Consider the following 17,848-nt stretch of genomic DNA (forward strand, 5'->3'; position numbering starts at 1 on the left):
AAATCCAAATTACCTCATACTAGAAGATTATATGTTCTTTGAAATATTTATAGCATACCAAATAGCTATGAACCAACTTGTGGGAAAGATTTCCTTTCCTTCTTTGAAGGGCAAGTTTATTGTAACTAAGATGTTTCTCTAGAGCAGTGGTTCCCAACCTTTGGATCTCCAGGTGTTCTGGACTTCAATTCCCAGAAATCCCAGCTGTTAGGAATTATGAAATAGGAAGTCCAAAACATCTGGAGAACCAAAAGATGGGAACCATTGCTCCAGAGAGAGAAACAGTTGTCTTCTGTTTTCAAAGACTGTGCATGTGCTCCCTTTGTGCTAAACCCTTGGGTCACAGGTAGTCAAGTCCCATATTTGTAGCTGCCACTTGGACTAAACTTTCATAGTTAAAAATTGGTTTCAGTTGAACCAAAACCTAAATCTCTCTGGACTGGGGGCACCCAGGGCCGATTCATCTCTGGGAGAAGAGGGGTGAGAGGGAGTCAGAAATGTCATTATGGTGGGAACAAATATTGTTTCTGAAGTGCAGTGTTAGTTGTGTAGTAAAAAGTTCTGAAGTAGTTAAAGACAGACACTGTGCACGTGTACACTGTGGTCCAACTTTAACTGTCATAGCAACATCCTATGGTGTGCCAATTAAGGAGAGGTGCCTTTGAAACCATTGGCCAGAGCATGTTTCGCTGGGGACTCTGACTGAACTGCCCATCCTAGGATTCCTTGGAAAACAGCCATGGCAGTTAAAGTGGAATGCAAGCAGAGCCATTTTCATGTCTCTGATTTCTTTAATTGCTGAGTTCATACAGTCACAAGCAACTCCTGGTTAAAACATTCTCAAGTGCTTTATTTGTACAGGTTTATTTTAGGGCGGGACAAATTTTCATCACATGAGTGGAGGGAAAGTGCATGTGTCACGTGCCATATGCCCTCACCTGCAGGCTCTTTAAGGTTCCCAGCTTATGACAACACTGGCAGGGCTGGAACAGATTCAGCTGCCAATCCATGCCATAACTATCCTGTAGGAGCACAGTCTTGTACTTTACCCCAGGCCACAGAGTGTCCTGAGCCACCTTAAGCTGATCCTGGCATCGTTCTTCAAGCTGCTTCCCAGCACCTTACAGTTCATGCCCCAGCTGCATATCATGGTGGCATTTCCTTGGCTCTCTGCTGTTCCACAGTTATTAAAGGTTCTCTTCTGATTCCAAAACTTCATGTAATAAGAAAAACCCTTTAATAACAGACCCAGCGTGCTGTAGTGATTTGAACATCAAACTAAGCTCTGGGAGACCAAGGTTCAGATCCCTGCTCAGCCCTGAAAACCTTTAGAGTGGTCAAGAGTAAACACTGTAATAGGTTCACCTTGGAGGTGCCATACATCAAAAATGACTTCAAGACACAAAACTATGGCAAACCAAATATGCAGTAACTGGTTCTAGTGGTATTGGTAATTAATGTCTAGCACAGAAATGTTCATCAATTATTAAAGTGTTTATTTATTACTTGGAACAAGAAACAGTATGTTATGTGTTTCCATTTAAGGTCAGAGAGATGAACATGTACAAAAAAGTGACTAAAACTCCCTACAAAGAAGAGATTGATCCCAGAAATCTGGTTGTGTGTTGGGAAGAATGTCTAGAAAAATCAGATTATTACAAAAGGCGACAAGCTGCAGAGGAATTTAACAAACAGAACTACTGGAAGAAGAAAGGGATCGCAATCATTCCCATGAAGTTTTCTGTTGGATATAATGAAACATTTTACCACCAGGTAAGCCTTGATGTTCCAGAAACCTACACTTCTAAACTGTAAATGGGAATACTCATGAAAATAGAAGAAACAGATGGGGGTCAAACAACAATTTGGTATGTGAGGGAAAATTAACTTCACCTAAAGAAATGATACAGAGGGAAAAGATTAGTCCTTTCTCTCCTCTAACTACACAGTCCCCGTTCAAAATTCTTCTCCTTTTCCTGCATTTATTTACTACTTTTACAAATAGAGATAGGAATGCCTGTATCACATTCTACCAGGATTTAATTTAATCAGTGATATCTAAGTGGTCTTAATTTCTATTTTTCTGTAGGCTTTTGCTCTGGTTCATATCTATCTTGACGGATCAGTGCTAGTGTCCCATGGCGGCTGTGAAATGGGACAAGGACTTTACACCAAGATGTTACAGGTAACAAATGACTAGAAATGGGATTATACTCGCCTACAGTTGAAGAATAAATACAGTTTAATAAGTAGAACTCTGTTGTCTATTTACATTATATATATATATATATATATATATATATATATATATATATATGCTCTGTGCATAATGAGTACCTAAAAAACAAAAGAACCAATGAATAAAATCATGCCAAATTTGGCAACAAAATGTCTCACTACACAAGGAGTGACCATCACTCAAAAAATTATGATTTTGCCATTTGGGAGTTATAGTTGCTGGGATTTATAGTTCACCTATAATTAAAGAGCATTCGGAACTCCACCAACGATGGAATTGAACCAAAGTTGGCTCACAGGCCTCCCATGACCAACAGAAAATACTAGCAGTGTTTGGTGGGCATTGACCTTGAGTTTGGGAGTTGTAGTTCACCTACCTCCACAGAGCACTGTGGACTCAAGCAATGATGGATCTGGACCAAACTTGGCACGAATATTCCATATGCGCAAATATGAACACAGATGGAGTTTGGGGAAAATAGACCTTTGCATTTGGGAGTTGTAGTTACTGGGATTTATAGTTCACCTATAATCAAAGAGCATTCTGAATGAATCCCACCAATGACAGAACTGGGGCAAACTTCCCACACAGAACCCCCATGACCAACAGAAAATACTTAAAGCCATCCAATCCAATTCCCTTCACCAGGGCAAGAAAACATAATCAAACCCCTCCTGACAGTGAGCCATCCAGCCATAGATATAGATAGATAGATAGATATGATTCACACAGAGAGAGAGATAAAGTAGTATAGATTTGAAAGGGACTCCTAAAGATGGACAATTATATCTTGCATGTTCCAGAGTAGGCAAACCAGACAATCATCAAGAAATACTGTTTACTCACAAGCATAAAGACATTACATATATTAGAAACCAGCACTTTCTAATTACTTTATTTCCCATATCACCAGACTGGGCCACAGCAACGCGTGGCAGGGGACCGCTAGTGTGTATGTATGTATGTATGTATGTGTGTGTGTGTGTGTGTGTGTATATATATATATATATATATATATATATTGCCTTCTGCTTTATATATTTGGGATTTAAATATTTTCCAACAAGTTTATTCCTAAATGTGCCTTAAATGCAATAATGTTATTTTCCCTCTGTTTATGGCTCTGTTGTGACTTTTGATAGAAATAATATTTGTGTTTCCTCAACCAAAAAAGGTCGCCAGCCATGAATTAAAAATACCTTTGTCGTATATACACAACTATGAAAGAACTACAGCTACCATACCCAATGCAGTTGTCACCTCGGGATCAATAGGCACAGAAGTCAATGGAAAAGCAGTACAGGTTTGATGTTTATTTATGGCTATTGTTTCAGGACCTACTAATCTGTGAAGAGACTTAAGTCAGCTAACTTGTCCTACTGATTTGGGTGATTAAACATTTCCATGACAGCACCTCTATCCCTATCCATGAGAGGTGTTGAGAAGGGTATCTTGACAGCTTGTGGCATTCTGTTAAAAATGTTCAAGTGCTGTAATTTTATTAGAAAGATTTTTTGTGAAAAATTGATTTTTATGCAGAAAACAATGTTTTGGAAGCAAAATCTATTTTTGCAGAATTTTTTTGTGCAAAAATCAGTGGATTATTTGTATAAATATTTCTATCACATACACACACACGCACACATTTCTTTACATTCACTGAAAAAAGTCCAGAAATGCTAATAATCTTATCTGCTAATGGAAAAGTAAGCAAAGATTTATATCCTACATATAGGATACATCCATGTGTATGCATCTAGCCATCAATCTAGAAAGTTAGATCTGTGGATAATAATAATAATAATAATAATGATAATAATAATAATAATACACTTTAGTTATATTCCACCTTTCTCCCTAGGGGACTCAGAGCAGATTGCAGCATTTACATACATAGGGAAACATTCAATGCCTTCACAATCATATACAATGAGACACACAAACTCAAACAAAGGTACAGGCTTCTTTCATTTTTGGCTTCTGGAGGCAGTGTTCATCTCTTGGCTCTGGTTAGGTACTCTCTCCATTTGCAAGCCGAGGAGCCTGCATTGTCTGCATTGTCATCTCCTGGTTGTGTGGCCGGCAAGATTGCTTGGAGCATCTCTTTGACTTTTCCTACTGAAGCGGTACCTATTTATCTACTCACATTTGCACATTTTCAAACTGCTAGGTTGGCAGGAGCTGGAGCAGAACAGTTGGAAGCTCACCCCATCTCATGGATTTGAACTGTTGACCTTCAGGTCAGCGATTCAGCAGCACAAAGGTTTAACCCATTGCACCACCGTGGGTAGATGATATCCTATTTTAATTTAGGACATTCCACAATATCAGAGCAAGGATCACCATTTATTGGAGTAACACATACTTTCCATGCAGAAAATCTTAAGTACCAATCATTGCAATCTCCAGTTGAAAGGAGGAGGTAGCAATGTATGGGAGAGACCTTTTGAGTGTCACTCTTGAGCACTAAGGCCAATCGGAACACAGAGAGTTGGACTACATGGAAAGATAGGCTGAACTGGTATAGGGCAGCTTCTTATGCTCCTAGTTGAAATATATACAGAGAGAGAGAGAGAGATTTTAAGCAGATTTTTAAAAAGCTGATGTTAAGTCCTGATGTTAATAAAATAACAACTGTTATATATAACTTTAAACACTTTAAACCTAAAATCCGTTGTTAGATCATTATATTGTTTAATATGTTTTAGCTTATTTAAATGGTTTTGCTGTTTTTAGTCTGTTTTAATCTGTTGTAAACCCTTATGAGATTTCTTGATATCAGTGGGTTATAAATATTTTAACGAATAAATAAATATTATTTCTGATAGCTCTTTTATTTTGACATCTGTTTCCACAGAATGCTTGCCAAATCCTCAGAAAGCGCCTAGAGCCAATAATGGAAAAAAATCCAGATGGAAAATGGGAGGACTGGGTAACTACAATATTTTTTAATGTTTTTTAAAAAGCCTGAGCCTGAGACTCTAATGAGTGGCCCTCTTCTCACAAGGCTTGAGTGGGTTTTATATATGGCTTCTTCGTGTATACTCGCCTTGCATGTACTGGCCAGTATCATCTGCTGCACTGCTTCTTAAACTAGCAAAATGTTGGGCTCACAAAAAATTGTCGCCAGTTTAAACAAATCTGTTGGCAACTTGCAGTGTTTACAGTAGACTCTGTAGAAAATGCTTCATCTGTACTCCAGCCTATTTTTGCAAGCCCTGCAAATACTGATTTATTATTATTATTAATTTATATTTTGCGTTATCTGCCCAGAGGGACTCAGAGCGGATTACAGTACAGATATAAGGCAAACACGTTCAATGCCTTTTAAACTTTGAATAACGACATACAATTCATAGATAAGGTAAAGGCCTTCCCCTTTTTCATTTCCGACGTCTGGAGACAATGCTCAACTCCAGCCATGGGGTGGTGCTCTTGTTCCATTTTCCATGCCGATCTTTTTGCGGGCATGACTGCATGTCTGCATGGGGCACCCTTTTATCTTCCCACCAAAGTGGTACCTATTGATCTACTCGTATTGCATGCTTCTGAACTTCTAGGTTGGCAGAAAGCTAGGACTGATAGTTCAGGAGCTCACCCTGACACATGGCTCCAAACTGTTAACTATTCGGTCAGCAGCTTTTCCTGCAGCTAGCGGCTTTAGCCACAGTGCTACTGCAGTCCCTAAGTTATCAATAGATGTTTGATTTTATACCTGTTTTATATACCTCTATACCTGGAGTCACAAAGAAAATATCAAATAGAAAGGAGTTGTGAGACATGCACTATTGCATAACTTCCAGCTGCTGTTTAGATAGGAATAAAATACTTTGTAAAACTGTACAAAAAGAAGAGATATATTGTGTGATTAGGAAAATATGATTTGAATTTTTATGTTTGTGCGTGTGAATTAAGAGCAACAAATATTAACACATTCCAACATATTGTTTGTTTTTCTGCTCGACAGTAAAAACACAAGTGTCGTTTATTTCCGGAATAAAGGACACTTAGCCCCAGCATTCAAAGAGACATTGTGTTGACATTTCCCTTCTTAAAATCAGGATATGTATAAATGATAATGATAAAGCTTATCTGTGTGATACAGATGTAAAAAGTAGCGTTTGATGCTCTCCCTCCCCGTTTTTTGCTTTTTTTTAAATGTACAAATATATGGTTTTAGGCTTGACAGTAAAAACGCAATAAGTGTTAGGAATGCTGTTGAAACTAATGTGTCTCTTGCAGATAAAGGAGGCTTATGAAGGAAGCATCAGCCTCACAGCGACTGGTTACTTCAAGTAAGGAATTGATTCTTCTTTCCTACATTGCTAGCTGTGGCAATGTCACAAATGCTGGGCTAGGATTTTGTGAATTAAAGGAAACTGCAATATGCTTCCAATGTTCTTGCCATTGACCAAAAAAAGCCCAATTGCTATTGGATGTCTTTCTTTATTTCTAATCCTGCATCTATATATACATTTGGGGTCTTTGAAAAAATATGTTGAGTATGCACAAACACTTGTTTGCACAAAAACATTTTCTGCAAAAAGTCCCCAAATGCAAACAGTAGTCAAAAAATCAACATCTGAACCATTTCATGGCATGCAACAGGAAACCGTGTGTTGAATCACTAGATGCCCCCATTTTTTGTGAATATTTTTTGTGAATATTATAGCAAAGTTGAATTCCAACTCTTCTTTTTTTCTCTCCCTTCAGAGGCTATCGCACCAACATGGACTGGGAAAAAGGAGAAGGCCATGCATTTCCATACTTTGTTTTTGCAGCTGCTTGTTCTGAGGTTGAGATTGACTGCCTGACAGGTGACCACAAGGTAAAAAAGGGAAGCTTTCCACTTCATTCCCTACTTCAGAGGCTGCTTGACATTCACTTTGTCTCTTTGAATGGCTTTTTTATTGTGGTTACAGTGAGTCACCACACTGTGGCACTATCTTTCCTTCATAGTGGGATAGCATGCCTTTGTGAAACAAGAGGCTATGCTGACAGGAGTAGTGCTGCTTTTTAGGAATCTAAAAGTGCTAATGGCATCATAGTTAGCACTTGAGTAGAAGGTATCCCTCCTCCCTCCCATGCTTAATCATGATTGGGGAGCCAGGCTTAGCACAGCAGCCTAAATTGCTGCGCTGCAGAAAAATCCTGCTAATCCAAAGTCAGTAGTTTGAGCCTGGGTCGGGGTGAGCACCCTCTGTTAGCCCCAGCTCACCTGGCCACCTAGCAGGTTGAAAGCAGATATGAAAGTAGACAAAATAGGTACCACTTTTAGCAGGGAGATAATAAAGACACCCTTAAAGACATTGATCGGAGGAAAGCTCCTCCACAGGGAAGATGGAGCGACAGCACACCCCATGACCGGAGTCGAGCACAACCTCCAAGATACCAGAAATAAGATGGGGAAAACTGCCTTTACCTCTATTTGTGTTGTTTGTCCTTGTTAATTGTATAATAGACATTGAATGTTTGCCGTATGTGTGTTCTGTAAGCCGCTCTGATTCCCCTTTAGGATGGGAAGGGCGGGACATAAATAAAAAGGAAGAAAATGCATGGCCTGACTTACTGGACCAGGGAAGTTGCGGTGTTGCGGTGTAGGGCGTCCCCCACCGCTATTCTTGCCTCAGGGGGGGGGGTTCTTCCTCCCAGAAGCCTCCCTTGGGTGGCGGGAAAGTTTCCCGCCGCTCGGCCAGGTAGCCAATGGCCAGCTGACCACACCTCACTTTCAGAGAGGCTGGAGCTGGCCTCCCCCTGGTGCGGGCAGCCTATATAAGGCTGCCCCAGGCACCCCAGCAGGCACTGGGCCTGCACCCACCCACCCTGCATGATGTTTATGTTTTCATTGACAGTTAGCTTTGTTTCTGTTTTAACCTTGTACTGGTTTCCTGTTAACAGTTACTTATTGTTATGCTTATTATCACAACTCTCTGTTGGCGTGGGGCATGGGCCCTGGATCTGGCTTGGTATCCCCCCCCTAGCAGAATGGGGGAACGTCTGGTGGTCCCAGGGGTGCCTAGTTTACGTTGACCCAGTATTGTGCCGGCAGCACCCGGACACTTTGCGGTATCGGACAGCAGCAGGCTGCCCGATCTTGATCCAGGACCCATGCATGGCTGCCAACCCTTGTTCTTGTTATCAGTAAATGAGTTGTGGCCATTAACTAGCCCAACAACATGTGTATGCATATTTCTCTGGTTGATGGGGGGAGGTGTATCACCCTTGCACAAGCAACAGGAAAACCATGTTTACTGCCTTGAAGGGAAGACAAGATACACATGTTACAAAGAAGCAAATGAAATAATGTTTTTTTTTTACTATAAATGTGCTCATGACAGTTTATTTCTGCAACAGAACATCCGCACAGACATTGTCATGGATGCCTCTTTCAGCATCAATCCAGCTATAGATATAGGGCAGGTATGTAACCATGAGTTATGCATGCACACATTATACTCACTCTGAGCAAATAGCTCAATTTTCCTGAGAAATCAAAAAGCTATACTCCACTTGCATTTAATTCAGTATTTATTCCCAGAAGCCTTGAATCATAACCTCATTTTATATGTAGAGTAGGAAGCTTGGCCACTTTCTGGACAAGAAAATAGCCTTTCAGGAACAAGGGCAGCTTCAAGACAGTGTCAAAATACGGGACAAATAAGTGGGGCAAAAATTGTGGAACCTGACACAAGTTCAGACCGAGACCTGTCAGTCCCAGTAAATGGTCCCACACTGTCATGACACCTTCATTTGTCATGGATTTTAGAAATCTGCAAGATGGACCGTGGGCATCCAGCAGAGTTTACTTTTTTATTGACGCTCCAGGATGTGCTGGACCTCATATGCGCTCATGCAAATATCTAAAAGTACACACTAGCAGATTTCTTATTTTCTCTCCTCACCTTATTGTAAAATCAAGCTGTGTTTAATTTCATAAAGATCAGAACAAAGGAATGCTTGCAGAGAGTTCTTGTTGCTTTCCAGTTGTGCTTCCATTTAGCTACTTGTGTGTCCATGACTCCATTTATTTACAGCCCAGATCAGCTGCTTCGTGATTATAAGATGTGCATATGCGCTAAAGCAGTCAACGCCAGGGTTTTCCTTGACTGAAGGGAAATACAGTCATTTGAGTATGTGCATTTTGTGGTTTTAAGTTAACCTTTTTAACATATGTTTTTCATATGTTAAATTCATATGAATTAGTGCACATCCCCCCCCCCCTTTTATCCCAGTTTCTTCTGCATTTTAGGACATGTGTGGAAGGGCCTTGCAATGCTTGAGACCAGAAGTTTTTCCAATTTTGATTTTTTTTTTTCAGATTTTGAAATACTTGTATTTGTGTGTGTGTATATATACACACACACACGAACTGAGTGAATGAAGAACAAAAGGGAATGGGAGCTAATCATGAGTACCTGCTGAGTTTTTCCTCAAGGAGCCACTATCAGAAATTCAATGGGGAAAAGAGAAAAGGAGGAAGGGGTGGAGGAGGACTCTGCTTGCACAAGACCCCTGTAAAAAGCAGATATCTCAGATGCGTACTGGCTGTCAAGATACAGTTGTGCCCTTTTAACAAAGTAGCGAGTGAGAATGGAAGAAATTATTCCCTGCTGCACTGCCACTCTCCTCTGAGTCTTTTTCATTCTTTATATCCATTTAGGATGGATATGGACAGGGACTTATGGGATCACTCTGTGCTTGCCTTTGTGACACATTTCCAGGGCATACCCCCTGTCCCACTTCACTGTTGGCCAGATTGAAGGCAAGCATGGAGGCATCTAGGAAGGATTAGTTTAATAGTGCAACCCATGTATTTCTGGGTATCTGGATATCTAAAGAAACAAACCATAGACCAAAATCAGTTGTTTTTAGCCACTTAAGTGCCAATAGAAGCAATCAGAAAATATGAGCCAGTGCACTGGGACATCCATGCTAAGCCATAGAGCCTGGTTTACCATTAAAGCTGAATGCTCCCAATGAAATATGTTTGCAAATATATATGGGACAACAGCCTAAGTAGTAATTATAAAGTTTTGATGTCCTAGTAAAATTATATTAGAAAAGAGAATTAAGACTTTTTTCCCTCTTAGATCGAAGGTGGATTTATTCAAGGACTTGGACTTTACACCATGGAAGAATTGAAGTTTTCTCCTGAAGGAGAGCTGTACACACTGGGTCCAGATACATATAAAATTCCTGCTGTCTGCGATGTCCCGGAACACTTTAGAATCTACTTGCTGCCAAATTCCAGAAACCCAATTGCAATCTACTCCTCCAGGGTAAAGAATCCCTGCTCAGAAATTTTAAGGGCCTAAACTCAAATGATTGCACATCTTGGAGTAATACATTTCCCCCTCTTTTTCCTATGTGTCTCCTATCTTCCTACAGGGTATGGGAGAAGCTGGAGTGTTCCTCGGATCCTCTGTATTTTTTGCTATAAGGGATGCAGTGGCTGCTGCCCGGAAAGAGCGAGGACTAAATCGCAATTTCACCCTGAACAGCCCTTTGAATGTAGAGAGGATTCGCATGGCCTGTGCTGATCGCTTTACCAAGATGGTAAAACTTTTCCCCTTACAAAAATCATTCCTCAATTATTTGGGTTTTATTTAATTTCTCTGGTATTTATTGATTTTATTTATACACTTTACTTATACGGGACTCAAGACAGCTTACAATCCCATACTTAGATCATATTTTCAAAAGTGCAGTATAAAAATTAAAAAAACAATTAAATAATACAGCATGGATTAAGGTAAAAAAGTAAAATGAAATAAATACACTTAAAATAGCCTTTAAAACTCACAACCTCCACCCCCCACCCCAAATCCCCCACATACTTCCCTAGCTGCATGCCCCTTATCCTTCCCTAAATGCCTGCTGGACAGGTTAAAAATCAAGTTTCAAGAGATGCGTATGGAAATACTTCAAATTCACTTGCAAATACCCTTCCCTGTCTACTTCTGGGGTATTTCTTGTGCTTACTTTGTCAGGCCTCCTAACAATCACTGCTGTATGCTATAAATATATGCGGCATAAGATTGCTGAATGTTCTGCAGCAGATAATTGTATGCCTTAATATGCAACCATGCTGTAAGACAATCTCCCTTTTTCTTTCCTCTTTAGATTCCAAGGGACATCCCGGGGACCTATGAGCCATGGGAGATCCAAGTGGACTAGTGCTCTGTGTTTCGGTCTCAAAACGTGTGAGGTTATTGTTTTACTCTGAACTAGGTCCCATGGGTTCCTGCCACACACAAAAAAACCTGTGCCTAGGATTGCATCTTTAGTAAGCTTTTGATTCCATGTATGAAGAACCAAAACAATCTTTCTTATATACTAGTGATTTGAACTGTGGTGTAAATAATGAAAATTGAATTCTTCAGGAAACCTTTACTGTAATGATATTATACATTACTAGGAAAATATTTTACTGAAAACCATAAAACTGTGGGGTGGGAGGGGGAACCAATGAACAAGATAGTTATTAAGTAGGTGCAGGTGAGGCAGAGAAAAAGGTAACACTGCCTGATATATTTCAGAGTGCATTTTTTGTATGTTAGGCTGTACAATTTAACAAACAACTAACCAAGGGGGAGAGTTCTGGATTTTGGTGGAAAATCAAAACATTCTGCAGAAACACTATTTTTTGCCTTTGGTTATTCATGTCTGGGTCTCTGATGTCCAAATTATCTCTAATTGCAGTAAACACAGGTTCCATCACTAGAGCAAATGGCAACTATGATAGTGGACAACCTTGTTTGGTATCTCTGGGAAAGAAAACAGAAGATGACTGGCATCTATTGGCACAAATAATAATAATAATAATAATAATAATAATAATAATAATAATTTATACCCTGCCACCATCTCCCCAATGGGGACTCAGGGCGGCTTACATGAGGCCAACAACACAATACAATAAAATAAAATCAAAGCACAAAACAACAGCATAATAAAAATACATAAAACATAAAATACAATAAGCAATATAAAATTACAATAAATCCTTCACAATCACAGTGACGGTGAGTGGGCCTGTCGCACCTCTGAGCAGATTCACCTTGCTGAAAACACCAAACTGCACACAGCCAGAAGTCTTTATAGTTTATTAAAAATGGTAAAAAGTTCTTAAAAGCAAAGGTAATGTTCCAAAAGATCAATATAAAATAGCATTTTGAAGATTAATCCAAAAAGGCACCAGCAAAGCAAAAACCCAAGAGAACATGACAAAGTCCTGAAAACATGAACACAAGAATTGTAAGATAATCCAGACAAGCAAAGGCAAGTTCTTGGTTAAACGAAAAGTTGCTTTGACAAAGATTTGGTCTCAAACACACTGCTTAATATCCTTTGCAAAACATGAAGGTGTTTCTTTGGCCTCTGGCCTCCTTATTGTTACCTATTCTCACACTACTTCGAACTTTGAATTCCAAACGGTCAGCCTGATCTAAGGTTCCCATTTCATCAAGGTCAGTCTGTTTGTTAGTGTCAGCCTGTTTCCCTGCTTGCTCATTATCAGGATGAGAACTGTCCTCCTTCTCTGAATCAATCTGCACCTGGCTATTTTCAATATCACTCTCATTCCTTGCTGTGGGAAACTGCACTTCTTCACTGTCTATAAGAGGGACGTCTATAATAGGGACATTTTGAACCAGACTGTGAACCTGAGTCCCATCATCCTCATCAGAGACACTCTGTGGTTCCAGCTGAGTCACAACAAGGCCGCATGTACAGGATAAAATACTAAAGGCTAAAAACTCAGGGTGAGATAAAGATGGAGCAGATTGTTTGTGGGGGAGAAACTCATAAAAACGGGGTCATAAAAAGGACCTTCATACAGGAGGGGGGAAGTATACTATAGAGACAAACGTTGAGGGGGAGCCGCAATATAAGGTTTTGAGATCCTTCTTGAAGCTTTCTAAGGTGGGGGCTTGCCTAATCTCACCAGGCAATGAGTTCCAGAGTTGGGGGGCACAAATCTTACTCTTGGATCATTTATAGAGATTATCTAATGTTCTCATGAACTTGTTCATACTTCTTTAGACTGCAAATAAATAATTACATTCTACCCTGTTGAACGCTTTTAAGGCAAGTGGCAGACCCATTACACTGCCTTCTGCCAACTCCTACAGACTGAAACCAATGCTGAGCCCAGCAGGATCCCTTCTAGTTCCCCCCATTCACAGTCCATTCCCACTTCTCCAGTGTGCTCTAATTCCAGTTGCCACTCATCCACCTAAATTTGGTCATTCTCACCATACTCTCTTCTTTATACTTCCTTTGACTGTAGCTCAAAACACAAAAAGACTTTTAATGGTCACTTGTCTCTCACAGGGACTTAAGACCTCATCGGACAGAGGACCTCAAGCCGGGGGAAAGTGCGGCCATCCGTGGAGCAAATCCAGCTTCGCATCCAGCATCGCCCCTTACCCATCACATAGGGGGAAGCTTCGTTGCCCAGCTTGTCCTCAGGATTTCATTGTAGGATGCTTTCAGGACACTGGGAGGATGGAGTCCCACCAGAAGTAGCCCTGAATCGTATGGTGGGCTCAGCCCGGCTCTGTTCTCCCAGCATCCTGGAAGAATCCTAGGATGCTGGAAAAGTACAATGTGATGAGGTCCTTAGTACTATCATGAGTGCCTATAAACTATGTAGAAGAAGGCTCAGTCTAAATCTCCTGAAATTCTTTGGTAATATCTGGGATTGTCATTTTAGAGTCTTTTGAGTGATCTAACAGAAGAAATGAATTTATGTCCTGTACTCTTTCAGCCATTTTACCCAAAAGTTTGGAATTTTGGTTATTATTTTCATTAAAATATGCATTTGTGTACTGTTTAAATTTGTGTAACTCCAATTCCTCTAGTCTTGTCTTTTATTTGAAACAAGTAGTTAGATTCTGGTTCAATTTATGTGAGGGGGTTAGTTGTGGTATTTTGTTTAATCAGCTTTTCTGCCTCAATTTATTTTCCTTTTGAAATCGTCCTCTATAAAGAATTTTTCTTTTCTTTTCTTTTCTGCTTCAATTTATTTTCCTTTTGAAATCGTCCTCTATAAAGAAGCCTCACTCACACACCTTCTATGTATCCATTAAAGAATTTTTGTACAATTAGAGGAACTATTATCTGCATTTTAAATAAAATTATCATTAGTGAAGCTCCTAAATATTTATTTATTTATTTATTTATTTACTGCATTTGTTGACCGCCGTTCTCAGCCCTAGGGCGACTCACAGCGGTGTACAACATATAAAAACAGTTTACAATAAAGGCAATAACACAACAAAATATCAACATAACTATCAATAATATAACAATAATACAATTACACTAAATCATCCGCGCCGTCTCATCGTAGAATCATAAACCAATCTCATAATCCATATTCCGTTCCAGTCGTCATTGCCAATTGTTGTAGCACTTAATTAAACGCCTTCTCGAATAACCATGTCTTTAGGCTCCTGCGGAATGACATAAGGGAGGGCGCCTGTCTGATGTCTACAGGGAGGGTGTTCCACAGCCGGGGGGCCACCACCGAGAAGGCCCTATCCCTCGTCCCCGCCAGGCGTGCCTGTGAGGCAGGCGGGATCGAGAGAAGGGCCTCCCCAGACGATCTCAAGGCCCTCGTGGGCTCATAGGCCAAGATGCGGTCAGAAAGGTATTTTGGGCTGGAACTGTTTAGGGCTTTGTAGGCCAGCACCAGCACCTTGAATTGGGCCCGGTAGCAGATTGGCAGCCAGTGGAGCTGGAACAACAAGGGCGTTGTGTGCTCCCTGCGTCCCGTTCCTGTTAGTAACATGGCTGCCGCGCGCTGGACTAGCTGAAGCTTCCGGGCCGTGTTCAAGGGCAGACCCACGTAGAGAGCGTTGCAGTAGTCAAGGCGGGATGTGACCAGAGCGTGTACTACCGTGGCCAAGTCAGACTTCCCAAGGTACGGGCGCAGCTGGCGCACGAGCCTGAGCTGTGCAAATGCTCCCCTGGTCACCGCTGAAACCTGGGGATCCAGGCTCAACGATGAATCCAGGATCACACCCAAGCTGCGAACCTGCGCTTTCAAGGGGAGTGCAACCCCATCCCTAAATAGTTTGTCTAAATTAATTTAAGACTAAACTTTCAGATCGTTGGCAATTGTGATGTTGTGATTAAGGACCTGGCTAGACAGAGTAGACCAGAGGTTTCCAAAGTGTGCTCCATGGAGCTCTTGGACTCCGTAGTCAACATGCTGCTTCCCCACTCCTCCTCTTTCCTCCATATCCTGCTCCTGCTCCCTGGGCCAGCATAAGGACTGCGCTGCTGTGCTGCTTCCCTCCTTTCCTCTTCTCCAGGCTGTTGGATACGTGGCGCATCTAATGGACAGCCACCCCGGATCTGTCCCTAGGAGCATATTAAATGGCAGGAGCACGTCACTGTGGAAAAGCAAAAAAGCTGAGTTCAGAAACTGCGAACAGAGATCACAGGAGCAAAGCTAGGAGCCATCAAGCCAAGCGAATCAGTCAGGCAATAAATTTGTTTGAAAGGCAGAATAAATTTTAAAAGGAGAGAGGGGAGGTTGGAAGAAAACTGAGCCGGACCTTCGTTAGCCAGGGGGGCAATAATACTGAGGGCGCTTTGGGTATTAAAAGAATACATGGCAAGGAGGGAGATTTCAGGGAATCTCCCCTAAAACCCCAAAGGAATGCAGGGAGATTCAAGTTTGGAGCTGCCAAACCGTTCTCTGCCTACAGCCCCCCCCCCTCCCCCATTGCATCTATTGCATTGGCTGTCAGATTAGGTGGTTGGTTGCATTTTATTTTTAAACTCCACTGGATTGGCCACATTGTCCAAATGCCTAATCACCATCTCCCAAAGCAGTTACTATTCAAGAACAGGAAACGGAATGTTGGTGGACAGGAAAAGAGATTTAAAGATGGGCTTAAAGCCAACTTTAAAAACGGTGGCATAAACAGAGAGAATTGGGAAGCCTTGGTCCTTGAGTGCTCTAACTGGAGGTCAGCTGTGACCAGCAGTGCTGCAGAATTTGAAGAGGCGGGAATGGTGGGAGAAATGTGCCAAGAGGAAGGCATGTCAAGCCAACTGGGATTGCCTTCCACCTGGAAACCGATGTCCTCACTACATGTGGATCAAGAATAGGGCTCCACAACCACCTATGGACACACTACCAAGACACTACACTTGGAGGACCATCATCCTCGGGCTACAAGGGATCGCCTAAGATTTTTAATAAGATCATTCCATCCCTTTTTAAAAAGTCTGGAGAGAGTATACTCATTGGTTCTTCTGGCAGCCATTTCTCCCTCCTGCTCCAACCAGAAAGCCAAACCAAATTCGGCCCAAAATTCATAACAGGATATTGGCAATTCCAAAGATTAACGTTACAATTCAGCCTGAAACTACTAAAAATAGATTGGCAACTCCAAAATTTTCTCCCGACAAGATACAACTGAGGTGTCAGGTTGGTGGCCCCTCCAAGTTAAAGCTGTGCTGCTCAATGCCAGGTCGGTAAATGGAAAAACGTCCATTATTCAAGATCTAATTCAAGAAGAACGAGCTGACCTGGCTTGTATAACAGAGACCTGGTTGGACGAGGGAGGAGGGGTGAATCTCTCCCAACTCTGTCCACCAGGCTACTCGGTTCAGCACCAACCAAGACTTGGAGGGCGGGGAGGCGGAGGCGCAGTGGTCTATAAGGATTTTATTCCCCTGATCAGGTGTCCCATCCCACAATCATCTTCTTTTGAATGTGCCGGCTTTAGGATAGGTGACCGGGACAGGATAGGGATTGTGTTAGTGTACTGACCACCCCGCTGCACTACAGTCTCCCTACCTGAGCTAGCGGAAGTGGTCTCGGACATGGCGTTGAGCTCCCAATGGCTTCTAGTCTTGGGAGACTTCAATATCCATGCCAAGGCCTCTCTCTCTGGTGCGGCTCAGGACTTCATGGCCGCCATGGCAACCATGGGCCTGTCTCAATTAATATCTGGTCCTATCCATAGTGCCGGGCACACTTTGGATTTGGTCTTTTCTCAGGGATGGGATGAGGGTGACGGGGTGGAGGAGCTGACCATCGCTCCATTGCCATGAACCGATCACCACCTGATCAGAATTAGACTGTGCCTTCTAACCTCCGCAGGGGTGGTGGACCCATTAGAATGGTCCACCCCAGGAGACTTATGGATCCAAATGGTTTTCTGACAGCTCTTGGGGATTTTTCCACCTCCTTGCCTAGCGACTCTGTCGATGCTCTGGTCTCTCGCTGGGACAGTGAGTTGACCAGGGCAATTGACACAATCACTCCGGAACGCCCCCTCTCGAGTAACCGAGATAAATGAGCCTCTTGGTTCACTGAGGAACTGCCAGCAATGAAGCGAAAGAGGAGGTTAGAGTGTGTGTGGTGCCAGAATCCCACCAATCCAGCCCAAACACATCTGAATGCCTTTTTAAGGTCCTCCGGTGTGGCAATAGCAGCGGCCCAGAAAACATTTATTACAGCCAATATTGCATCCGCGAAGAATCGTCCAGCTGAGCTTTTCCGAGTTGTCAGGGGTCTGTTAAATCCGCCGAAAAGCAAGGCCTCTAATAACTCGGTGGCTCGCTGTGAAGCATTTGCTCGTT

At 41.8% G+C, this 17,848-nt stretch overlaps 1 protein-coding gene across 1 annotated transcript in view; it reads left to right on the plus strand.

Moving 5' to 3' along the window:
* Positions 1–14,393, plus strand: part of LOC132778707 (aldehyde oxidase 3-like) — a 56,397-nt gene extending 42,004 nt beyond the window's left edge. The window contains exons 26-35 of the mRNA XM_067470597.1: positions 1,546–1,773; positions 2,090–2,185; positions 3,414–3,542; positions 5,097–5,171; positions 6,482–6,534; positions 6,953–7,067; positions 8,594–8,659; positions 10,330–10,518; positions 10,628–10,795; positions 11,363–14,393. Coding sequence (XP_067326698.1) covers positions 1,546–1,773; positions 2,090–2,185; positions 3,414–3,542; positions 5,097–5,171; positions 6,482–6,534; positions 6,953–7,067; positions 8,594–8,659; positions 10,330–10,518; positions 10,628–10,795; positions 11,363–11,416 — 1,173 coding nt within the window. The 3' untranslated portion in view covers positions 11,417–14,393. The remainder of the gene's footprint in view (positions 1–1,545; positions 1,774–2,089; positions 2,186–3,413; positions 3,543–5,096; positions 5,172–6,481; positions 6,535–6,952; positions 7,068–8,593; positions 8,660–10,329; positions 10,519–10,627; positions 10,796–11,362) is intronic.
* The last annotated feature ends 3,455 nt before the right edge of the window (positions 14,394–17,848 follow it).

The sequence above is a fragment of the Anolis sagrei genome, chromosome 1 (genome assembly GCF_037176765.1).
Source record: "Anolis sagrei isolate rAnoSag1 chromosome 1, rAnoSag1.mat, whole genome shotgun sequence".
Classification (NCBI taxonomy): domain Eukaryota; kingdom Metazoa; phylum Chordata; class Lepidosauria; order Squamata; family Dactyloidae; genus Anolis; species Anolis sagrei.